The sequence below is a fragment of the Engystomops pustulosus genome, chromosome 3 (genome assembly GCF_040894005.1).
Source record: "Engystomops pustulosus chromosome 3, aEngPut4.maternal, whole genome shotgun sequence".
In the NCBI taxonomy this organism is placed as follows: Eukaryota; Metazoa; Chordata; class Amphibia; order Anura; family Leptodactylidae; genus Engystomops; species Engystomops pustulosus.
In genome coordinates, this window is record NC_092413.1 from 10519978 (window position 1) to 10546161 (window position 26184).

Genomic DNA, 26184 nt, shown 5'->3' on the forward strand with positions numbered 1-26184 from the left:
TACATACATGACATTACTTATCCTGTACTGATCCTGAGTTACATCCTGTATTATACCCCAGAGCTGCACTCACTATTCTGCTGCTGGTGCAGTCACTGTGTACATACATGACATTACTTATCCTGTACTGATCCTGAGTTACATCCTGTATTATACCCCAGAGCTGCACTCACTATTCTGCTGCTGGTGCAGTCACTGTGTACATACATGACATGACTTATCCTGTACTGATCCTGAGTTACATCCTGTATTATACCCCAGAGCTGCACTCACTATTCTGCTGCTGGTGCAGTCACTGTGTACATACATGACATGACTTATCCTGTTCTGATCCTGAGTTACATCCTGTATTATACCCCAGAGCTGCACTCACTATTCTGCTGCTGGTGCAGTCACTGTACATACATGACATTACTTATCCTGTACTGATCCTGAGTTACATCCTGTATTATACTCCAGAGCTGCACTCACTATTCTGCTGCTGGTGCAGTCACTGTGTACATACATGACATTACTTATCCTGTACTGATCCTGAGTTACATCCAGTATTATACTCCAGAGCTGCACTCACTATTCTGCTGCTGGTGCAGTCACTGTGTACATACATGACATTACTTATCCTGTACTGATCCTGAGTTACATCCTGTATTATACCCCAGAGCTGCAATCACTATTCTGCTGCTGGTGCAGTCACTGTGTACATACATGACATTACTTATCCTGTTCTGATCCTGAGTTACATCCTGTATTATACTCCAGAGCTGCACTCACTAGACCACTACTAAGATTCCCTCACACAATATTGATAGAATATTCCAGAGAAAGTTGGGTGACATCAGTCGGTGTATAATTATCAGTTGCTTTGTTTATGGGGAGCAGACATCTCCCAGATCCCTGATCACACAACACTCCCCATAGCAGACATTTGTGGCGCCATCCTGTGGCGTCCGCTGGTATGACATGCGGTAGACGGTTTTTTTCATTGCCCTTTAATCACACAGCAGATAATGTGACTTGTGCAGATACATGTAACACGTCCAAGTCTCGCTGCTCCCGATACATAACACAAGGCTGGTAAGTAAAGGGTTAATCACATGACAAATCCCCCCCCCTCCCCCACCCGATTAGACTCAATTTGTTACGGTACAAAAAGCATTTAATTTCACTTCATTGCAAGAAAAAAAAAATCAGAACCAGAAAAATAAAGCAATTACAGATCCTTCTTCTATGTTACATAAAAAACATTCCGAGGTTTCCCGCCTTTCCCTCGCCGCAGTCATGGGGAGGCGCAATCCTCTCCCAGAACTTCCTTGGGATCAGATCTGGGATTTCCAGTCTATTATTTCCTATTTGGGGACCAAACAACGTCTTTGGGTTTGAGTCACTAGTTGGGGGTGTAGACAGCGCCCCCTCCTGGCACCCTCTAATGATACAAGACAGAAGCGGCGATTAGAGGGCGTCCGGGGGAGCGGCAGAGCCCGTCCCTTTAAGGCTTCTTGTGTTCCTTGCCCTTCCAGTAGTTGGCGTAGGCCGCCTCGAACATGTTCTTGCAGGTGATGGCGGCCTTCAGCTTGGAGCAGATGAGGAAGGAGCCGCCCATCTTGCGGTGCAGTGAGTAGGTCTCCTCCGGCGGCGGGATGAGCCGGTGCTTCAGCATGACGGGGATCAGGCGGTGGATCCGCTCCGTGGTGCTCTGGCTGCCGAAATCGAAAGGCGTATCGGAAGCGAAGGCCTCGCCCAGGATCAGGACGGCCTCCAGGTGAGCGTTCTCCATGGCCTGAGGACAAAAAGACAAATTCTGAGCTGGATAATTTACTATTATTTATTGTGCATTTCCATGGTAACAGACTACAAAACGAATCCCTGTGTAGTCAGATTGGTCACGTGTGATCTGACTCTTACCTTAGACTCGTAACCAGTGAGGAACTTCATCTCTATCGACTTCTTCAGGAGCTTCTCCCGATCTTTGTCGGCTGCTGCTCGAATCACCTGGAAAGAGGGAGAAATTCCGTAAGGAGCGGGAAATGTGACCCCGTCCTGTAGATGGAGGGCGGCCATGACGGGACCATGGTCACGTGACCACCCATACGGCAGGACATTAGAAGATACAACGCTCTCACCTCGATATACAAGTCTGTGAATTCCTCATCAAAGCCGCGGGTCGCTCCGAAGTCCAGCAGGGCGACCTACAGCGGAGACAGAAATACACTATAAAACCTGCAGGACTGACCATGGCCAGAGGGGGGCAGCGACGCGACATATACTGCAGGTCCTAAGGTCTGCTATAAGGGATCACGCAGAGCATCTGAGGTCCTGCACTATGGAAACAGTCAGCATCTACCTGATACTATTCACACATGTTCATGGAAGTCTGGAGTAAGTGGAGGGGGCACAGGCAGAGGTCCCCCCCCCCCCCCCCCCGGGTAAGGGCACAGGCAGAGGACCCCCCCCCCCCCCGGGTAAGGGCACAGGCAGAGCTAACCCCCCCCCCCCCCCCCCGGGTAAGGGCACAGGCAGAGGACCCCCCGGGTAAGGGCACATTTACCTTTTTCAGCTCTGGGTCGTAGAAGAAGTTGGACCAGTTGGGGTCGGTCTGCATGAAGCGGAACTCAAACAGCTCCCGGAGACACAGGTTCAGGATGTTCTCACAGATCTGCAAGAGGGAAAGAGGAGGAAAAAAGGAGAGGAAGGAAGGGGATAAGAGGAGAGAAGGAAAGGAAGGTAGAGAGGGAGCAGAGAGAAGGGAGAGAAAGGCAAGTGTTACACAGGAGCTGCCATCATACCATCACTGGGGTCCAGTCTCATCACTTACAGGATGCAGACCCCCATTACCACCACAGGGGGTCCCCCCCCCCCCCGATATGTGTACAGTATGGATATAACCCTCATCATTCACAGCAGTGAAGACGTGTAGGATGAGGCTCCGTGTATTTTCTCCATCACATTATTACATTAATACTGCAGTCGTTTCTAGGACTTTCCCCGATTTCCTAGAAGAGCCGCCCCCCCCCCCCAAATGTATGATGAGACCCCTTCCCCTTGGTGACCCCATGTGCGGCACACGTCTCCCCTTCCCTCCACTGTTTACCAGCAGTAACTTTCCAGGACCCTTGTGCCACATAGATGCAGGTAAGGATGTTATTTTGGGGAGGTGATGCCCGGGGGGAGGGGATGTGGCCGGGCTCCAGGGTATTTTGGGGAGGTGATGCCCGGGGGAGGGGACGTGGCCGGGCTCCAGGGCAGCAGCTGCGGAGCCGGATCTGTCACACAGCGGACACGTTCCCTGCACACAAGCGGCAGAACGCGGCTCAAGGTCAGTGAAGGTGACGGTGCCTTGTGCACTGACTACACCGGGCCCACACCCCGCACAGGGGGCCCACACTTGTTACCCTGATCCTCTCCTCCCAGTGTTTTGGCATTATACAAGTGTTTAAAGGGGTTGTCCATTATTCAAGAACATTGTTGCTTCTGGATTAAAACAGCGCCACCTCTGTGCTAAGGTCACATCTGGTATTGCACCTGACACAACCCGTGCAGGCTCCGTGTTTAAGGAAGCAGCCATGTTATTAAGCTCCATAATCCCCCTAGCGAGTCCCATATAACGGAGCCGCGGCCGTTCCTCACCTCGTTGCGGGTCTCCTGGCTCAGCTGTTCGGCTTGGTCCAGGGGGAAGCCGGTGACTAGTTCTGTGGTCAGGACGCTCTCGCTGCACAGCTCATCCACCACCGCGGGCACATAGAAGAAGGGGTGATCCTGCAGCAGCTCCCTGCATCACACACACAAGAAGAAGGGGGTCAGCACCAAGGACGGCCCCGGCTCTGCTACATCAGAAGCAGGAGACATGGAGGGTAACATGACAGGGCAATGCACACATGGCAGCTGAACGGCAAACTCTAAAACAGCAGCAGGAACCAGAACCGAGGCCACGGACTAAATGGATTCATCTAATAATGTACGATCCCCCAATTAGAAGATTTTCCTGAAAACACCAGCTATTGGCCAGAAAAACTATAGCACCCCCACAGGAAAAATAAGGCATTACATGGCGTCCCACCAAGTCAAGGGTCAGGAGGGAGATGGATGGACAGGCAGACGAGGGTCCTCCAGGAGAGGGAGAGAAATGGACCTACAGGAGAGGGAGGGGCTTTTTAAAAAAAGACACCCCCTGCCCCGGCTAATTTATGGACCCAGCAGATATTGGACTGAGGCGTCCAATGGGTTTCCACATCTCCTATATGTTATGCCGTGAATAAGGAGACAATTATGAGCCCGCCCCTTTAATTAAAGGTTACTTTGGCAGGCGATGACGTACCTGAACCTCTTGGCGCAGGCGGCCTCCCTCTTGTAGTCGCACTCGAGCGCCAGCTCCCGGCTCAGGACTTCTATCAGATGTTCGGGGAAGAGACCTGTAATAATAGAGACATGAGACGCGTGGTCACACAATGGCCGCCCTGTGCCGCTCACCCACAGCTAGTAATCAGCGGGACCTACCTTCAGGCAGAGCATTGCTCATATTCAGGACGGTCATGAGATTAGTCACATCGCTGTAAATACTCTGCGCCACCCCAGGATACTAGAAGAAAAAATTTTTAAAAAAGTTTTCAAAAATATTCACGGAAATTAAACAGCCAGAAAGTTAATGACATGAAGATTAAAGGCCGACCTGGATTTTCATAGCGACTTCTCTCCCGTCCTTTAGGCGAGCCAGGTGAACCTGTCCGATAGAGGCGGCGGCGAATGGCCGCTCCTCGAAGAACTCCAGCTTGTCCCTCCAGTTGGGCCCCAGGTCGGCGTTTAACGTTTTCTGTCGATAAAGTCACAGCGGAGATTGTAAGAGGTCCTCGGGGGTGTGACTTTATTGGTGGTCCTCGGGGGTGTGACTTTCTAGTGGTAGCCGGGGGTATTACAGGCTGCCATCCACACACATGGGAGGCTCCGGTCCTCCATAGTGGAAGCAGCAGAGAGCTCACAGTACAGTTCTGAGATATTATTAGCCGGGCAAGTCCTCAAGTTTATAATATTGAGGGGGAAAAAAAAATAAAATAATAATAAAAGAATTACCGTCATCTGTTTGATGGGCATGAAGTCTGCGCTCTGCCGCACCCGCTCAAAGATCTTCTGCAGCTGCGGATTGATGAAGGCGTCATCTGTACAGGGAGACAACAAGATGAAGACAGAACCACAGAGGAGGATGGGATAATTGTATAGCGATATTATTATGTATTGTCCCTGCAGAGATGTGTAATCAGACCTTTGTGTAGGTTGTTAGTAGCAGCAGCAGGACTGTGATATACAGATTTGTACTCCAGGATTGTACTGTGGGCATGTGCTCACACTGCTGTGCTCTGTGCTCTCTGCAGACAGTATCATGTATTGTCCCTGGAAAGCTGTGTAATCAGACCTTTGTTGTTGGAGAAGCTACAATACTGGAATAGAAATCCAATTTTCAGTCTTGCTGTGCTACTAAGTGCACTGGAGGTGTGTCCTCACACTGCTGTGCACTCAGTAGGGAGCCCATTACTGTGCTCCGATTGAATGTAGTAAAGCATATGAGGCTTCCGAATGGATATCATCAAGTGAAAAGGAGTTTATGCTAAAGTTCTGACTCCAACTGCACAGAGCACAGCAGTGTTAGGCCGCATGGAACGGTCTATAGTGCAATAAGGATCAGACCTGAAGCCTTGCCCAATAATAATGTGTGTGGGGGAGGGGGTGCGGACCGCAAACTAATTAAAACTTTACGAACTTTTCAGAATGATCCAGCATTGGAGGAGCTGGTGTCTGTTATTTACCCTCTTATAAGTCGGGGGCAGATTTCGGGTCGTTCTGCCCCTGGGAGATGTTACACATCTGATATGTGAGAAGGCGCTGAGCTGGCAGCGGGGCAGAGCGTTCCTCCTGGGTACAGCGAGTGCACGGGCAGCACATCAATAGCAGCCAGGACAGGGGTCTTATGTAAGAGCAGACGTGTCCTGGGAGTCTGGGGGGGGGGGGGGGGGGGCATTAAAGGGGTATTCCAGACCTCTTTACCATTTTATTGCTTCAGGGATGTTGTACCCCTACCAAAATTGTTGCACTGCCACCAACCAACTATATGGGTCAATTAGGGACCGGAAAATGCAATATGGTCAACATCCTCTAACAGAACGGAGGAAGAAACCACAAGACAAACAAGGACGGGGGCTAAAGAAAACCCCTGGCAAGTAAAAGCTCACGACTCCGAGATTTCTCTGAGCCCCCAATGGGTGACGCCAGCGGCTTCTGATGTGACAATGTCCCCAGTGTGATAGGCGATTCTCAGATCTGCCAAAGGCTGGAAACCAGACAGGACTGACCGCAGGGAAGCAGCGGGGACACAACCGGACCGGGAACATTCTGCACGGATTAAGAGCCTCGCACCGGCAGCATCGGAAAATAAGATTTGCAGTTCCCAAATTAATTCTGCTGATGGGGGTTTTCCACTGATGATGAGACTCCGGCTCCAGGGGAAGGGGCAGATCAGGAGACGCCAAGGTCAGAGACCCTCTGGTCAGTGTAACAGGGGGAATGAGTGATCTGCAACATTGTATCTAGATGTATACAAACACACTATAGAATATTCTCCATTACTGGGGTCCCAGCTCATGCACCCCCTCTCCAGATCCCAAGCCCCATACAGATACATGTTACATACACACCGGAAGAGCCCAATACATACGGCAGGACCAGCGATCAACCCAATAGAACGGGAAAAAAGGGACACTGTTCATCCTGAGCTCCATGGTTCATGAATAGGATTCAGTGCAGGACAATTGGATTTCTATCACCTAGAGGTCAGGACCACACACCAGGCTGACGCGACCTTCTACAACCAGAACAGCCCCCGAAGTTACCTTGAATGCTCAGCATCTGGCCGAGCTTCAGGGCAGCACCACGGACCTTACACAAGGTCCTGACGATCCGCTCAGCGTTGGCTTCTGATAGGAAGGGGCTGGAGTCCATGACCGATTTCTTTCCTAAAAATTGCAAAAAAATTTTTTTATACATAACATCAAAATCTATATAATCACAAATGATACATTTTTGTTCAACTATTAGATCAGGACCCCTCAACAATCTCCCAGGTGATGCCACTGATACCAGGGCACACCTCTACCCCATTGGCAATGCCCTCCAGGTGACCTGCCCGATACCAAACATAAATCATCGCTGTTTACTCAGCAACAATCCAACCCGACCGTTCACAGACCCACAATAAACAATGAGCCTGCGCCCACAGCAAGAGGGCACATTCCTGGGCGCTGCCCCCGGCACAGAACCACCAGAGGGGGGGCCGTGTATCCAGTGTCCATTCCTGGGATGGAATTAGGTTTCTGTTGACAGAACCAGTTCCTTAAGAGTCTGGGGAAAATATGGAACCGACCCGTTACAATTTTGGATGTTCAGCATTATTATCCCCACTTCACCACCCGTTGCGGCAGGGTCCGACTAAGATTGGTCATGTAGCAATTTGGGAGGGAAAAATTATACATCCTGAACCCTCCACAATAACAGGCGGCTACTTGTTATTCCTTTATCACTCATGTAGAGGAGCTGGGGGTCAGCACAATGTGATACAATCTATAAGCACCTTCATGCAACTTTCTCGTAAATTTGTGATGAGGGTTCGGGAAGAAGAAGGCAACTTGCAGCACTTTGCCGCTTTACTCATTGTTAAAAAGGAAAACTAAAGTAATGAAGATGCGAACGTCTCCTTACAGCTTCCAGCAACAAAGTTGCAGAAAGGTGGAAACACAAATTAAGATGCCAAACTCACATCATAAATCGCTCATCGCCCCATGTAGGCTCCTATATGTAACCAGGGCACCCGTGCAGATGGTGGTGTGACCTGGGATCGGGAGTGTGAGGTCATTAGGGGCTTAGAGGAGACTTGAAGATCTTAGATGTGAAGTAGCAATGACCAAGTCCTCATCTCCCACCACCACATGGGATACAGATTATAGAAGCGATGATACAGGTCATATTGCAGGATGGTTACACATAGGGGCAAGACTGGTCCATAATTAGGGATCACTATGATCACATGGGCCATGGAGAGGTCATAGCAGGAGATTATAGAGCAGAAGTGGTGGACAGCAGGGTTATACGGGGCAGTAAGAGGAGAATCTGACACTTAAAGGGATCCTGCAACCAAGAGAAACCAGGTAATAACCACAATGTAGTAACTGACCCCCCCGTGTCCTGGGGAGGGGGGTGTTCACCTCCGCTATGGGGTGTGGGTCAGTTCTCCTAAATCAATGGAGTGACAGGTCACACAGTGAAGGGGGCACTCACCATTTTCATCACTTTTTGGACTTAAGCTTTTCTTGGCCACTTCAGCGAGGGCTCCGATGCCCAGACCGACCGCCAGCCCTGGAGGAGACGACAAGTGTATATTATACTCTATAGAATCACTGTCAGAGGAAAGCGCAGGACAGAGGAGAGGCTGAGCTGTGGATACATCAGGTGCTACCAGGATGCTGGAGCAGGACTCACAAGCCCAAGTAACTAAATGCCGCACTTTTACCTAAAAAATTTGTTTCCCCTCACATTCCCATAAATCCACTTCACCTTATATTCCCTGGCATCAGAAGGGGTCGCGCCCTGCTGGACCTGCCGCTCCAAACTTTCTTCCCCCATGCCCAATGCCTCTTCTCAGCATTCAGCACTACATGTCATGTGATCAAGGCGATGTCATCCAAGGTCCTTTAGCCAGTTAAATCGCCAAAATCTACGGATCTGATCACATGAAATCACAGCAGCCTCCATGGACTTCTCCTCCTCCTCTGTGATCTGATACATACATGTAATTGGGTAAAGGCCCTTTGATGACATCACCGTGGTCACATGACATGAAGTACCCAATGATGTAACAGAGCTCTCCACGTTCCACACAGCAGCATGTCCTAGCAGCGAGACCTGACAATCAGGAACAAGGAGATGGGGCAAGGCAAGTAACATTTAGGGTGTGTTCACAGCTTAGAAGAGGAGATTTGCCTGTTTATATTGCCGTCAACATTGCATTCACAAGACGCCACATGTGAACGCACCCTCAATGTGCAGGATTCACACCAGGTGAGTTGCATACAAGTACTGTACTCTTCACAGCTGAGGGTTTGTTGCAGTTGTAGGAGGACAACACTTTCCATTGTGTATTGAGAGCTGATGGCCTTTACTGATACACTGTCACAAACCATCAGAACTGAGCCGTTGTATTCAGCTTATAGGGTCCGATCTAGACTAGAGAGATGACATCCGATCTGTACATTCACTGACAGCAAGCAGAGGACCGATATAGTGACCAGCCCATACACAGTTATTCACGGGTCATTATACACAAAGCATCAGCGCTGCACAATAAAACTCTTTTTAGGACATTACCTCCGAAGTTCGCCAACCTCCCGATCCGTGTCACCGGCACTTTCCGCTCACGCGCTCGCTCACTGAGCTGAAACACAAACAGGATTTTATCAGAAGGGAAGGAGCCGCCATCATCAGGACATCCACACGGAGAAGGAAAAGTCAACACGCGGCTGAAAGGACTGACCAAACCATCACAAGTCTGCCCCACCTGCTACGTAATGTGCTGCTCCTCCAGGATGCACAGACTCCTTCCCAACCCTGCGCACTGCAATATATGCAATCAGTCGTATAAGATGGGATATCCTAATGTATATGCTGGATTTAGGGGTGTTGGGAGGAGCAGTAATTCAGAAGTTCCCACATTCTGTCCCGTAGCACCTAGAAATATGCTGCTGGTGTCATCTTAAAGAGAAGAATCTCATCTTTTACATCACATCAGTCTTGTGGTTCTCGGAGTTAAAAAACCCGGAGATATAAGCAGTTAAAGCAATAGTTGGAAATGTGACCTGTCCACAAAGATCCAATTCCCACCTATTTCTTTTACTGCATCTCCGGTTTGGTAGATCACAAAACCACAAGCCTGATGGGATATGAAAAACTAGATTCTACTCATCAATATGACACCAGCAGCACCTTTCTAGATACTACAGAACCGAAGATAGGAGCGTCTGACATAACACTGTCTCTGCAGCCTGCAAACTTGACTCATCTCAGCCAAAATATGACTCTTCTCTGCTTGTGGTCACATTTATAAGTAAACTGCAGAGATTTCAGATAAAAGAGGGAATCAAGAAAGGACATTTCATCCCCTACCTGAGGGGGCTGGGAGTTTAATGGGGTACAATATGGCGACAGGTTCCCTTTAAGAGAAAAGTGGTAATGGGCTACGGCCGGATAAGTTCTCAGGTTCTCATAACACAGGCACAAAACAACAACAACACCCCCCCATCCCCCCCATCCCCAGCCGTGACCACATGGGAAAGTCACAGGTGAGGCCGAGGTCAGAGCAGAAGCAAATACAAAATCTGAGCCGCCCTCCTGATGGAGGCGTCACACAGCGCCCGTACCCAAACCCAAAACCGGAGAAGCCACCGATATCACAACCTGCAGGACGGAGGCTGGGAAGGGGTTAAATATTTTGACCCAAATCCTTTCAAGTTTACTCTTTCTCCAGATCAATGTATGAAGTAGGTTTTATCCTCCAGTCACCTCTAAGCATCATCTCACAGCACGGAGAGAAAGTGCTACAGAATAAGAGCAAAAATCACCGGCTCATCCCTGTGTATTGTACCAGCGCCAACACATACAGGGACTTTGTATCCAAAAACTGAAAGGCAGAAGCCTGAACTGTACATAGACTGGTCAGACCCGTTACATCAACCACATTATACCCCAGAGCTGCACTCACTATTCTGCTGCTGGTGCAGTCACTGTGTACATACATGACATTACTTATCCTGTACTGATCTGAGTTACATCCTGTATTATACCCCAGAGCTGCACTCACTATTCTGCTGCTGGTGCAGTCACTGTGTACATACATGACATTACTTATCCAGTACTGATCCTGAGTTACATCCTGTATTATACTCCAGAGCTGCACTCACTATTCTGCTGGTGCAGTCACTGTGTACATACATGACATTACTTATCCAGTACTGATCCTGAGTTACATCCTGTATTATACTCCAGAGCTGCACTCACTATTCTGCTGCTGGTGCAGTCACTGTGCACATACATGACATTACTTATCCTGTACTGATCCTGAGTTACATCCTGTATTATACTCCAGAGCTGCACTCACTATTCTGCTGCTGGTGCAGTCACTGTGTACATACATGACATTACTTATCCTGTACTGATCCTGAGTTACATCTTGTATTATACCCCAGAGCTGCACTCACTATTCTGCTGCTGGTGCAGTCACTGTGTACATACATGACATTACTTATCCTGTACTGATCCTGAGTTACATCCTGTATTATACTCCAGAGCTGCACTCACTATTCTGCTGCTGGTGCAGTCACTGTGTACATACATGACATTATATAATAGTGAGTGCAGCTCTGGAGTATAATACAGGGTTAGTTAATCCCCCTCAAATAATGGAGGAGGGTAATAATTTTGGCAGGTGAGCCTGTACAGACGTTTGGAGTATAATGGGTGCAGTGTATAATCCACATCCAGGAGCATCACACGACCTCATAAAGCTGAATCACGTCTTCACACCGCGCTCAGTCCTGCAGACATGAATGATGTGGCACCGGGACGTGCAGACCCACACATTTGCACGGCGCTTTTTGTCGAGTCAGGAGAGATCCTGCTCTGCCCGGCACGTCCAGGGCTTTACACATACAAGCGGAGCGCTGCTCTGAGGAGTGCTGGACTCTGAGTAATAGGCGTCAATGTGAAAGCCCCTATATAAATACCTGGAAACCCTGTAGTCTTAACAAAATATTTTAAATGAAGAATAAAAGCAAATTCATAATTTTACACAAATTAAACATTAGCGCCATTCAGGAGGAGCCCTCCGAGGAGCTTATAGGCCCCTTTCCTATAATTATCAGGGCTCCCAGGATAAGAATGGACCAACAGTGGACACTGCAATCAAAAGTCCAAAGTCAGGCAAACATGACTCTTCTCACACGAGAAGAGTCAAGATTATAAGCCGCAGGGGAAGGGGGGGGGGGGTTATCCCTTCAGAAAGCCCCATCTTCTGTTCTAGAACTGGTACCTAGAAACTAATGTCATATTAAAGAAGTATCTAATCTTTCAGGTCTCTTGTGCTTCTGTAAGCTGCAGAGCCAGGAGATACAGACGGAGTTGAAAATGGTGAATTAGTACTCACCGGTAATTCGGTTTCCATCTAGTCCTCCATGACGGCCCACTTGGAGGATGCCCCTTGACCTCTGTAGGGACAGGAAGCAGAGAGGTTAAAAGCCTCCCCCCCGCATCCTCCCGCCAGTGTCTACCAAATAACTACACCGGTGGAAGGTAACGAAAAAAAAATTTTTTATTTGTATGTTAAATATTCACATACATCTTATGGTACAGTAAAACCATAGGGAGGGAAATATATAGGCCGTCATGGAGGACTAGATGGAAACCGAATTACCGGTGAGTACTAATTCACCATTTCCAAAACGTCCTCCATGACGGCCCACTTGGAGATCTACCAGATTAGTAGAAACTCTAGGGTGGGATAACTGCCTGTAGAACCCTCCTTCCGAAGGAGAGGTCCTGCGAACTTGGTAAATCCAGACGATAGTGTTTAATGAATGTCGATGTTGACGCCCAGGTGGCCGCTTTGCAGATCTGCTCAAGTGATGCGCCTCTTCTTTCGGCCCAGGAGGCTGACATAGCCCTGGTGGAATGAGCCTTTAAATTAGAAGGAACTTCCTTCCCTTGTAAGGTATAGCATGTGGAAATGGCCGACTTAAGCCATCTTGCTATTGAGATCTTGGAAGCTTTTCTCCCCTTATTTTTCCCCTGGAATTGAATAAATAAGTTATGATCAATGCGCCAGGGTTCTGTAGCCTGCAGATAAGCTAGTACAACCCTTCTTACGTCTAGAAGATGCCATGAGGCTTCGTCATTCGAAGAAGGATTTTCGTAGAAGGACGGGAGGGTAATCTCCTGGTTCCGGTGGAAATCTGATACCACTTTGGGAACGAACCCGGGGTCTAGAGTAAGAACAATACAGTCAGGAAGAATGCGCATATAGGGTTCCCTGATGGAAATAGCCTGGAGCTCCCCCAACCTCTTGGCTGTGGTAACAGCAATCAGTAGAGTAGTTTTTAGCGTTAAATTTTTAATGTTAGAGCTCTCCAGAGGTTCGAAAGGAGGTCTGGAAAGAGCGTCTAACACTAGGGTGAGATCCCACGTAGGGGTCCTCCTGAGAACCTGAGGTCTGATTCTGGAGGAGGCCGAGATAAAACGCTTGACCCACCTGTGGTCCGCTAAGGGGAAATCGAAAAAGGCTCCCAGGGCCGAGACCTGCACCTTCAAGGTGCTAGTGGATAGGCCCAATTCCAGGCCCTTCTGAAGAAAGTCCAGGATCTGGAAAATATTTGGGTTGAGTTGAGATGGAGGATTATCCCCACAGAAAGACACAAATTTCTTCCAAATTTTGTGATATATGTTAAAAGTAACTTTTTTCCTACTTGCCTTGAGTGTGGTTACCACCGCTCTGGAGAGGCCCTGTGATCTTAAAAAATCGGACTCAGGATCCACGCCGCCAATTGTAGCTTCTCCGGGTCTGGATGGAAGATAGGACCCTGACGTAGAAGATCCTTCCTTGGAGGCAATATCACTGGTTGTTGGATGGCCAGGGATGTCAGCAAAGGGTACCAGCCCTTTTTTGGCCAGTTCGGGCAGATGAGTATTACCCTTGCCTGGTCCATAAGGATCTTCCTGAGGACCCTTGCGACCAAGGGAATAGGGGGAAAGGCGTAGGAGAGAGGTTCGGTCCAAGGATGACTGAAGGCGTCTAGTCGATCCTTCGGCTCCCTTGCCTCCAGAGAGAAGTATAGATGACACATTGAATTCTCCCTTGTGGCGAATAAGTCGACTTGCGGAGTGCCCCAGAGCTCTGTCAACTGGCTGAAGATTTCCTGATTTAAGCACCATTCGTTGGGAGAAATCACTCTCCTGCTGAGGAAGTCTGCCTCCGTATTCAAAACTCCTCTTAGGTGAGTTGCGGAAAGAGATAGTAGGTTCTCTTCTGCCCAGAAAAAGATGGTGCGAGTCAGGGAGGAAAGAGCTATTGACCTCGTACCTCCTTGTCGCCTTAGGTAAGACACCACCGTGGTGTTGTCTGTTAGGATATGGACATGTTGATTCTTCACTAGAAGAGGGTTGGACCTTAAGGCTTCCCAGACGGCTCGTAGTTCCCGATAGTTTGAAGGTTTCTTTGCAAGTGAAGGGGTCCAGGGTCCCTGGGCGTAATGCGAAGGGAAGACTGCTCCCCAGCCTAGGCTGCTTGCATCGGTCGTGATGGTCAGACACGGAAGGCAGTGCCAGGCAACCCCTTTCTCCAGATGTTTTGTTTCCAACCACCATTGCAGATCTCTTTTTACCGAGGATGGAATGATGATTTTCCTGTCCAATCCCGAGGTTCTCCGGTTCCAAGAACGGAGAATCCAGCTTTGCAGAGTGCGACAATGGCTCTGGCTCCAAGCTACGGATGAAATGCAGGCCGTGAGGAGACCCAGGATTTTCATTGCTCCTCTGATTGTAATGGAGGTCTTCCTCCTGAAGGAGCGGATCTGGAGTCTTAACCCGTCGGCTTTTTCCTGAGGGAGAAAGGACATCATAAGAGTAGAGTTCAACATTACCCCTAGGAACTTCTTGTGAGTGGAGGGAGACAGATCGGATTTTTGGGGGTTGATTATCCACCCCAGATCTGAGAGTTTTCTCATGGTAAAATCTCTTGCTGTGATAAGATCTGATCTGTTCTTCCCTATAATCAGAAGGTCGTCTAAATATGGTACAATAGACACCCTCTGTAGCCTCAGGAAAGCAACAACCTCCACCATGACTTTTGTAAAAACTCTCGGAGCTGAAGAAATACCAAAGGGTAGAGCCCGGAATTGAAAGTGGAGGATAGAACCCTCTGGAGAAAAGACTGAAAATCTGAGGAACTTTTGAGAGGAGTGGTGAATAGGAATGTGGTAGTAGGCGTCCCGAAGGTCTATCGTGCACATATAGTGGTCGGTATATATAAGCTGAGTAGCGGATCTTACCGATTCCATATGAAATCTCCTGTAAGTGATGAAGTTGTTTAGGGATTTCAGATTTATAATCAGCCTGTTCGACCCGTTTGGTTTCTTGACCAGGAATAGTGGAGAGTAGAAGCCCGACTTTTCTTGGTCCTGCGGAACTGGAATCACCACTCCGGATTGAATGAGGGATGATACCTCCTGCCAAATAAGAAAATGGGTAGAAGGAGAAGTATAGGATGAAGGCGAGACAAATCTTGAGGGGGGGTAGGTGCTGAATTCTATTTTGTAACCGGAACTGATGATGTTCAAGACCCAAGGATTTGAGGTGATATTTGTCCACTGAGTGATGAACTGTAGAAGACGCCCCCCCACTCTGGCGTCATTGCTTCTTTCCCCCCGAGTTGTCTGGAGGATTGGAGAACAGAAACCCCCTACCTCTGCCTCCCTTAGGGTAGCTCCAGCGCCCCTGTTTACCTTTCCCGCGAAAGGAATCTTTAGGGTTCTTGAAGGGACGAAAGGAAGGTTTCCTGGAGGATGTCTTGTTTTCTGGAAACCCCTTCTTCTTATCAGAGGCTTTTTCTAGGATGTTGTCTAATTCAGGACCGAAAACGAAATCTCCTGTGAACGGGATGCTGCAGAGTTTTGATTTTGATCGTATATCGCCGCCCCACTGTTTCAGCCATAAGGCTCTTCTTGCTGCGTTTGTTAATGCACCTTCCTTTGCAGCGAAGCGGACGCCCTCGGCGGAGGCATCTGCTAAGAATGCCGTGGCGGATCTTAGGAGCGGAATGCTGTCCAGTAAGGATGCTCTGGGGGTACCTTCTCTAATATGTGATTCCAGCTCGTTCAGCCAGAAGTAGAGGGTCCTTGCAACTGATGTAGCTGATATGTTAGATTTTAAGCTAAGCATCGACGTCTCCCAGGCTTTTTTAAGAAGCGCGTCAGATTTTCGGTCCATAGGATCCCTGAGCTGAGCGGAGTCCTCGAAGGGAAGGTCTGTTTTTTTGACCACCTTTGTCACCTGTACATCTACTTTCGGAACGGAGTCCCAAACCTTAGAGACCTCTTGATCAAAGACGAGGCGTCTCTTAAAGCTCTTAGAGGTTAGGATCTTCTTCTCTGGGTCTTTCCATTCCTCTGTAATCAACCCTTTCAAGGTTTCGTTAACCGGAAAAACACGTTGTTTTTTAGCCCTTAGGCCCCCGAACAACTCGTCCTCCCGAGACATACAGGGAACTTCTTCTTCGATATTCAAAGTTTCGCGGATTGCCTTCAAGAGGTTATCCAGATCATCTATCTGGAACAGGTGACGAGAATCCAATCTCTGACTGAAGTCCTGGGAATCTTGCTCTTCAGTATCTGCCAGGGAACAAGACGGACCCTCTGAATCATAGGTTTCTTCATCTGATGAGGAGATGTCCGCCAGTCTAGGTTTTTTAGGAGGCGGATCTTTTTGTGTAGCTGACGCCACAGATGCTGTCACTTTATCTTCAATAAAGGATTTTAACTCATCCATGAAAGAAACTTTTTCAGACCGCATAAATTCATCGATACATGGTCTGCATATAGGTTTTACATATGATTCGGGCAAAACCTGGAGGCACATATTACATTTCCTAGCAGGGGTCCTACTCTTGATAGAACGGTCGGACTTGCTGGATTTCTCAGACCTCTCAGGTCTGTCCTCTTTGCCTTTCCCCTTAGACCCTTGTTCTTTATCCTAAGGGGGAAAGGTGAGGAAATTTAACTAACTTGGGGCTCAATATGTATCATAGATACCATAAGACCATGCCATACAGCACCACTTACGTGACCAGAAGGGTGGAGTAGGCCCAAGTCTGCCTCATCAGCCATAGTAAGGAAGTCTGGGACGGCACAACCACAGTACACTGTAACGCTACGAGTGAACGCCAAAATTAGCAACCCACCTCGTTAAATACCTTATCGGGGAGCCCATCCCCCATGCAGGTGGCGGTACAGCAGTCCTCCGTGACGATTCGGCCTACTTCCGGTCGCGACCGGAAGTCGTCACGGAGCGCAAAGGACGCCTGGGAACGGAGGTTCCCCCAGGCGCCACGCGTCCTCGCGTAAGCCCTGCTCGGCCGCGGGTGAAGACGGAAGATCCGGATCCACCTAGAGCCAGGGAGGAACCCCCGGGAAGAGTCCAGCCGTGGCCCCGATCCGGAGGGGAACTACGACCTGCAATAGGTCGGCGTAACCCCAGGTAAGTGCTCTCTTGCATAGGAACAAAACGTCCCTCCCCCCCCACTTGGAGGAGAGAGAGACCCTCTCTACCTGCCCTCTGTAGGGACAGGAAGACACTGGCGGGAGGATGCGGGGGGGAGGCTTTTAACCTCTCTGCTTCCTGTCCCTACAGAGGTCAAGGGGCATCCTCCAAGTGGGCCGTCATGGAGGACGTTTTGGAAATGTCAGCTGCAGATAAAGATGCGGTTCTTACTTGTTTAATTGTATATAGGATCCAGCTGTATAGCTCACAGAACCATACGCTTCATATTTATGAAAGAGAAGATTCTTATCTTTAATATGACACCAGCAGCTTGTTTCTAGGTGCTATAGAACCAAAGATAGGTGTGTAAGTTGACACGCCCCCTGCCTCTAAACTTGACTCGTCTCATGTGATGAGTAGAGTCATATTTGCCCAACTTTGGAGGAGAGATATACATATGTAAATTGGTGAAATGTGACATAAGAGGAAATACTGGAAATCACAAATGAAACGTATGACAAATACCATTTGTTTGTGCGGCTTGTTCTCCGGGTTGGTCTTGGCCTCCCGAGCTTTATCGATGTCCTCAGCCGTGAGCCCCCCGACAGGTGAATGATCCTGGTGAAAGGCCCTATTCTGACCCGCAGCTTCAAAAGGTCCAGTAGAGTCTCTGAAAGTCCCAAATAATCCCCCATTGTCCCTGCTGGGGTGTGGACGGAAGGAGAAGGTCTCTTGGCTGCGGCTGGTGAAGCTGTCATTAGCACTGGGAAGACTGGACTCCAGGGTGTAAGTGTCACCAGAGGAGGATCTAGCGGAGGGCGAGTACTCCAGGCCAGCCATCTCCGAGGCCGGACCCTCAAAACTGTCCATCACCTCCGCAGAAAGGTTCTCCTGCTGCTTCCCCAATTCCTGAAATCAAACATAGTCAATATTAATGTCTCCATAAACACAAAGCCAGTAACTAATGATTAATCTGGTACACACTACAAGTACCAGCAAGCCCTGCCAGCTCATCGGGAATGCAAATTAGGGAAATCCGCACCATGCATCAATGAGGATGTGCCAATTTCCCTCCTTGGCCACCATGCTTTACACTGAAGCTGTGCATGATGGGCGACCCCTTGAAATATCCATTGCTGAAACTTACCTGGACTTTCCCCATGGTGGCGCTAAAACGCTCCTCGGCAGCGACTTGCAAGCTCCTTGCGAAGTTGACGGCATCCTTGCCCAGGGCAGCCTGCTTCAGCGTGCCTGCCTGCACCTCCAGCACTGCCTTACCCAGCTTAGCCAGGCCTCTCGCTAGCATCATCGCGTCCGCCGCCATGATGGCCGCTCACAGCGTCCTATACCTGCAGGGAGAGCGTTCACAGAAGTGTCAGGACAGATAGCAAAATGATCTACTAGATTACCCTACTAACCAATGACAAACTCCTTACTGAATGCATAGCCAAATGTGAAGACTCTGCCTTCCCAGTGTCACCACTAGAGGGAGCTCAGGAGTGAAGTGCATACTGCATTATACAATGAGCTCCCCTAGTGCTTACTATAGAGGGCCCGAATTTAAAGGACATTACCACCAGGATGAAAGACTGTATGCAAATGAGCACACACCTATGGAGCCTGGAGTACCTCAGGCTCATTTGCACACAGTCCTTCATCCTGGTGGTAGATGTCCTTTAAATGGATATGTTCACCGATATCTGTGTTTTCGAATAGTTTGATCGATCGCTGCGGCCTGAACCGTAGGTATGAACCACTGCCATTATGTTGTCAAGCAGCTGAACAGATTCTAGACCAGGTTTCTTTCATGGCTCCATTTGGTGGCATCTTCCAGAAAAATCTACTTTGAAGTCAGATGCTAATTGGTTGTATAAAGAGTTGGACACTGAAGTCAAGCTCTCCCTGCCACTGAGCACATCGTCCGATGTGATTGACATCATGCGCTGGACTTTAGGAGATCTGATCAGTGATGTCCCCAAGAGCAAGATCATCAACAGTGAAAGAGATGCTCTAAGTTAGGGAGAGCTTCACTTCAGCGTTAAACTCTCAGCCTCCTTGACTTCAGATCTAGGTGTTTAGCCGCTTGACAACACACTGGAAGGGGTTTATTAGGCCAATTTATGATGATGGGTTCCCTTTTTGCTTTTTTTTACCAAAAAAAAAAAAAAAAAGCAGGCTTTAAAAATTATGCAAAATGAGCCTAAGGGTCTGGAAACCGTTCAGGTTCATTTAAATAATCTGGTAGGGTCCACTTTTCGTATGTCAGTGTGCTGGGTTTACAATCCTTCATCCTGGTGGTCGAATACCTTATAGAAGGTCGAATAGTTACAGAAAAGAAAAATGTAGCAAAAACATCAGAGACACTTTTCTATGTAGAATTCCTATAGGAAATCTATTTCCTATAGCCATGAGGTCTAGTTCTGACGCAGCCCATACAAGACAGGGGAGGGGGTGTAGTCCGGGGGACACAGGTTGCACACTACAGATAATCAGCTTTGACGTCACGTGATGCAAAGTGTGAGCAGAAAACAGAGGAGTCAATACATGTACAATAGGGGGAGGGAGAAGAGTAACAACAATGTTACCCAACATGTAACAAAAAGTTACAGTATCTTTACGAGCGCCCCTATCCTCTACATGTGCACAAGATACAATGAATAAGAGCAGCAGCAGAGGACTTACACAGCCAGAGCCTCTTCTCCTCCTCAGTCCGAGTCTCAGGACTATAACTCCGGGACGCACAGACTGTCAGAAGTCTCTGTACTGGGCACCGGTGACGGGAGTAAAAGACAACCCAACCATAATAATCCACCAACCCGAGCCGCAGCATTAATCACACCGACCCGGAGCTGTAATCACGTCAGGACCCGGCTCTGACAAAGGCTTCACCCCCCTCATTAGTCTCTACGAGCAGCGGATCCGGTATCTAAGGAGCAAATTCTTTATACAAGGAGAAAATACTCTGACTTCACAGCCCATAAAAATCCACTTCCCTCTGCACCCTATAACTAGAGACGCCACAGCCCAAATATGACCAACTCTGAGCTCTAAGATCAGTACATCCCATGGGCACCCAAAAGATCCATAAAGGGTAGAGCACCAGAACCACCAGGGTACAGCTACATCCCATCACTATAACACCTTCATTTTACATCCTCAATCTCAGGTCCAAACCAGCAGCATCATAGGAGATCCACTATAATCCAGGAATATCACAGCCGCGCAGGATTGCAGAATCCGGCTGCAGAAGTTTCCAGTCTTACATATATATGTTGTTTCTACGAGGATTTATAAAATTCTAGAAGACTTTAAAATCTATGTAGACAGGTAAAGTCATCCGTCATCTCCTCTAGCATGGTCTCCCCTTCACACACAGCAAGAGAGGCTGCAGCTTCATCCCCCTCCTCTCTGCAATACCTTCACTAATGGAGGAGGGTCTCCAAAAATCTACAGAGCTCCATAGGTAGGAAAGTGAAGCTACAGATGTAGGGACACTTACCCCCAATATGATGTATTAGAAAGTTTCTTGTACTAGTGATTGATGCAGCAGGTAAGTCTCATCATACACAGGGATCCATGGCTGCCAGATCTGCAGTAGTGATGTACTGTGCCGGGGGTGAACCCAGGAATCACAGACTGGAATGTACATTTCCTTGTAATCTGTAAACTTTCGGCAGCGCTCGGGGAGGGGAGTCACTTGAGGTAACCTGCTCTATAAGGGGCTGAAATCTGAGATATCTGCACATTCTCTGTCATTACATTCTCCTTAAGGGGACTGTGCAGAATTTAGATTTAACCAAAAATGTTAACGAGATTGGTTACACACCCAGGACCCCAGCAGATTACCTGCTCTCAGTGGACCAGTAGCAAACAATGGGACCACAAGTAGACAGCGCCGTTCCGTGTGTAGTGGTCAGACCAGGTTACTGCAGATCAGCTTCTGTTTCCGAGAATAGTGCACGCTACAATGCACATGGACAGAGCGGTACTAATTGAAGCAAGGACTATTTTAGCCGGTGTCATGGACTTTTAGACGTTGAGAAAAGGGTCTCTCTGCCTCGTGAAAGTCAGGCGTTATTTATTTATACGGCTCTAATGCAAGAAATGAAGTGCCATAATAAAATAAAGACTACTTGCAGCCACCAGTAGGTGGAGCTAATGAGCTTACGGTATACATAAAAAATAAATATCATGTGATCAAAGCTTTTCAGGGGGAATAATTTGTATCAAAACCAGCAGCAGACAGGTCCAAAATACGACTCGGATGGAAAGAAGAGAAGCTATAGAGGTGTCCCTTTAAGACATACACGAAATTACACCATGACTAATCCTCAAGGCATCTCTACAAAACAACTAGTTAGTGAATTAACCTATCAAAGGCCTTGGTAACGTTCCTAATAGTGGCAGCGATCCATGCAGGTAAATCATTGCGCGGTGTATTTATTCCCATTGACCTTGGTGAAGGAGGCGGTGACCGCTGCCATCGTGCCATAATCCCCAGGTCATAAAACCGGGAAGATTAACGCACTTTGATCGCAACACAATATCAAAAAGTGGATTAAAGAAGTTCTCCGATGCACGTGTAATGTAAAGTTTACAGCAGTTCATGAAAACAGCAACACCTGTAGCAATGCCCAAGCAAACGAGACTGAAATGCAATGCCACACCCAACCTGAGGACAGGAGTGGCGCCGATTTTCAGACGTAAACTCCAATGCAACACGTTACTTCTACCTCCCCATTACCCATCATTAACCATCTACGACATGTTCAGCATTCGAAATCACAACCCACAGGCAAGACCCCAAACCTACAGGATACAAGGGGGTCTGCAGACAGGGTCGGACTGGCCCACCGGAGGGCCGGTGGAGGCCTCCATACCGATCTGAGGGCCCTGCCATCAAGGTCGCAAGGGTCCACAGTGGGCCCCCGATATCTCCGCTCAGGCAGGGGCATCCATCCGAGGCCCCTGCCAGTGAGTGACAGCTCTGGTACTCGATGCGGCCGTAAGCGGCCACTCGAGTACCATCTCTGCTGTGGTGCTATTGCCGAGTGTTCGGGCGATGCGGCCGTTTTGTCCCGGTACGCGCCGCACTGTGACACCTGATGCGCGGCAGCGTGAGTGCATCATCACGCGGCCGCGCATCAGGGGTCACAGTGCGGCGCGTACCGGGACAAAACGGCCGCATCGCCCGAACACTCGGCAATGGAATTACATTGTGAGTTCCACTGTCGCGGGGAGAAGAGAAACGGAGGATGCGGGAGCGCTGCGACAGGTAAGTGAATTTTATTTTTATTTTTTTATCTACTAGTCTAAATATATCATAGGGGGCCACAGTATTAATGGGCTACATATAATAAGGGACTCCATTGCAGGAATTAATATTAAATGGGCCACAAGAAGAGTAATTATAATAATGGGACTAGTTGCAGGAATATATAATTAATGCCAACTAGAGTAGTGGTACTGTGCTGTGTCAATGTATACGGGATAGGAGTAGTAGTACTGTGCTGTGTCAATGTATACGGGATAGGAGTAGTAGTACTGTGCTGTGTCAATGTATACGGGATAGGAGTAGTAGTACTGTGCTGTGTCAATGTATACAGGATAGGAGTAGTAGTACTGTGCTGTGTCAATGTATACAGGATAGGAGTAGTAGTACTGTGCTGTGTCAATGTATACAGGATAGGAGTAGTAGTACTGTGCTGTGTCAATGTATACAGGATAGGAGTAGTAGTACTGTGCTGTGTCAATGTATACAGGATAGGAGTAGTAGTACTGTGCTGTGTCAATGTATACAGGATAGGAGTAGTAGTACTGTGCTGTGTCAATGTATACAGGATAGGAGTAGTAGTACTGTGCTGTGTCAATGTATACAGGATAAGAGTAGTAGTACTGTGCTGTGTCAATGTATACAGGATAAGAGTAGTAGTACTGTGCTGTGTACATATATACAGGATAGGAGTAGTAGTACTGTGCTCATATATACAGGATAGGAGTAGTAGTACTGTGCTGTGCCCATATATACAGGATAGGAGTAGTAGTACTGTGTTGTATCAATATATACAGGATAGGAGTAGTAGTACTGTGCCGTGTCAATATATACAGGATAGGAGTAGTAGTACTGTGCTGTGTCAATGTATACAGGATAGGAGTAGTAGTACTGTGTTGTGTCAATGTATACAGGATAGTAGTAGTACTGTGTTGTGTCAATATATACAGGATAGGAGTAGTAGTACTGTGCTGTGTCAATATATACAAGATAGGAGTAGTAGTACTGTGCTGTATCAATATATACAAGATAGGAGTAGTAGTACTGTGCTGTATCAATATATACAAGATAGGAGTAGTAGTACTGTGCTGTGTCAATATATACAGGATAGGAGTAGTAGTACTGTGCTGTGTCAATATATACAAGATAGGAGTAGTAGTACTGTGCTGTGCCCATATATACAGGATAGGAGTAGAGGTACTGTGCTGTATCAATATATACAAGATAGGAGCAGTAGTACTGTGCTGTGTCAATATATACAGGATAGGAGTAGTAGTACTGTGCTGTATCAATATATACAAGATAGGAGCAGTAGTACTGTGCTGTATCAATATATACAGGATAGGAGTAGTAGTACTGTGCTGTGTCAATATATACAGGATAGGAGTAGTAGTGCTGTGCCCATATGTACAGGATAGGAGTAGTAGTACTGTGCTGTATCAATATATACAGGATAGGAGGAGTAGTACTGTGCTGTGTCCATATATTCATGAAGGGAGTATTTATTAGGACTTTTATACAAAATATACAAAAAGAGGAGCAGTAAATATAAGAATAATTAAGGAGAGCATTATATAAACATAATTAATAAGTAGGAGCACTATACGACTGAAATGCTTCATAGGAAATGACATGAAAATAAAGGGAATTATGTCCAATTTCATTTATTAGGTGTATCATATTATTTACTCAGGGGTGTGTATTGTAACATACTGAGGAGTCTCAATGTAATATTTGATTTATTTAGAGGGCACAGTATGGTTTTTGTTATGGGAGTATATTTGGTATTGGTGGGGGGCAAAATGTGGTCAGTTTTGTTCTGAGTGGTAAATATTATTTAGAAACGAAAGAGTTACCCAGGTGACATTATGCTGTAGTGACGGTGACATTTTTAGTTGCACAGTGTGGAGATGTGCCTCACAGAGATGAAGATATCTGGTGGAAAATTCTCCAGTGATAAGAAAAAAAAAAAGGGAGAAGTTGATCTGCAATGCAGTACCCAAAGGAGAAGACGTATGACATGTGAGGTACTGAATCCCACTTCTGAGTCTGATAACTGTAATTACTGACTAACTATCTAGACCAGTGATGGGGAACCTTTTAGAGACAGAGTGCCCAAACTACAACCAAAACCTAATTTTATGTTGCAAAGTGCCAACATGACAATTTAAGCAGTAACTTATTGATCCCAGCTGTATGACAAGTTTCAATCGTATTGGTGTCCTGAGGACACCAATACAATAGAAAGAAGATGGAGAAATTTGTATTATAGCTTCCTTCCAGGGTCCCCAAAAGAGAAAGAATGAGGGGACCCAGAGCAGGAGCTCAAACGATAATCCATCTCTGTCCACATCTTCTTGCTTCTTGTGTAGTCCTGGCGGCCAAGGAGGTGTCGCTTTAAAATAGCAGGAGGAAGCCTTGAGTCAAGTCTAGCAAAATCTGTGCTGGGGTGAAGGCCTGGGTGGCCACAGAAAGGGCTCTGAGTGCCACCTCTGGCACCCGTGCCATAGGTTCGCCACCACTGATCTAGACTATTCCTATAATGTCAGTGCCTAGTCTTCTTATGTGCTGCAGAAAACATACGTAGAAGGTGAAGGGTTATAGTTAGTTATTCTTATAGATAAGTTAGGGCTAAGCACAATGCAGCTGCTGTGAACTCCTGGGAAATAACGAATATTTCTAGGTAGCGGTATGGTGGGCCCCCAGAATCAATTCTTCTGGTAGGCCCCAGGCACCCCAGTCCGACCCTGTCTGCAGACTACACCATGTGTCAATATTCAGGGCTATAATCCAGAGTAAAGGAAAGAACAGCAAAATTGTGCAACCTCCCATTACCAAGCTAAGCCCAGCTGCCAGACAAAAATCTTAGTGGATCATGAAAAACAGTCTTCTTTAAGAAACATTGCACCTGTAGTGTCTAGCCACACCTGAGCTCTACTAAAGTTTTAGTGTATTGGCCAGGATGGAGTTAAAAATCTGACCCTAACACCACTCAACTGTTCCCACCCTGTAAACAGAGCCAAATAGCCCATCAATCCCGAACCCTGGCCATCCCTCCAATCGCAATACCACAGACAACCTGGAGACAGCGGTGGCGCAATTAGTAAAAAAAAAAATTAAATCCTTTTTATCCTCTTCAAACCGACCCTGGACCGAACCAAAATCGCAGAGCTGCTGAATGAAAGGGTTAAAGAACAAAAGCAGAACACGCACACGTATCAAAACAGCACCAAATATATTGTCTGCCTGCCGGATCAATTATCTGCAGAACTTAATCAACAGAACACTGCAATAAATTCTCACCAGATGGAGATAAGTGTCTGGTTAATATGGTAACGGTTATAGACGGCGGCCGCCGAGCGCCAGGGACGGTGACATTACACTAATGGAGTCTGATATCTGGAGGTGGTGGATGGTCAGGGTCAGCAGGATGGGGCTAGCACAGAGGTTAGGGTTATCCAAAAACAGAAATCACACCCATCACTAAGGAGCAAAGGATGGCAAAAAGATCGGGAGCAAGATCAACAAGCCCCCCGAATACCAAAACATCCCCTGGAGATGATCACTTTATGGCTGGTTTT

At 47.6% G+C, this 26184-nt stretch overlaps 1 protein-coding gene across 2 annotated transcripts in view; it reads right to left on the reverse strand.

Annotated features, from left to right (window-relative positions):
* Window positions 1-845: 845 nt before the first annotated feature.
* COQ8A (coenzyme Q8A) overlaps window positions 846-26184 on the reverse strand; it is a 25855-nt gene continuing 516 nt past the window's right edge. Inside the window, exons 1-15 of one of the 2 annotated variants that reach the window (XM_072140003.1) lie at window positions 20014-20032; window positions 18479-18680; window positions 17857-18240; window positions 9400-9466; window positions 8314-8391; window positions 6873-6995; window positions 5062-5147; window positions 4664-4804; window positions 4492-4573; window positions 4313-4406; window positions 3625-3766; window positions 2546-2653; window positions 2121-2186; window positions 1903-1989; window positions 846-1777 (exon numbers count right to left, since the gene is read on the reverse strand). In XM_072140003.1, the coding sequence (XP_071996104.1) occupies window positions 1487-1777; window positions 1903-1989; window positions 2121-2186; window positions 2546-2653; window positions 3625-3766; window positions 4313-4406; window positions 4492-4573; window positions 4664-4804; window positions 5062-5147; window positions 6873-6995; window positions 8314-8391; window positions 9400-9466; window positions 17857-18240; window positions 18479-18655 (1926 nt within the window). In that variant the 5' untranslated portion in view covers window positions 18656-18680; window positions 20014-20032 and the 3' untranslated portion in view covers window positions 846-1486. Of the gene's footprint in view, window positions 1778-1902; window positions 1990-2120; window positions 2187-2545; window positions 2654-3624; window positions 3767-4312; window positions 4407-4491; window positions 4574-4663; window positions 4805-5061; window positions 5148-6872; window positions 6996-8313; window positions 8392-9399; window positions 9467-17856; window positions 18241-18478; window positions 18681-20013; window positions 20033-26184 lie in introns of those variants that run through there. The other variant, XM_072140002.1, reaches the window with a different exon arrangement.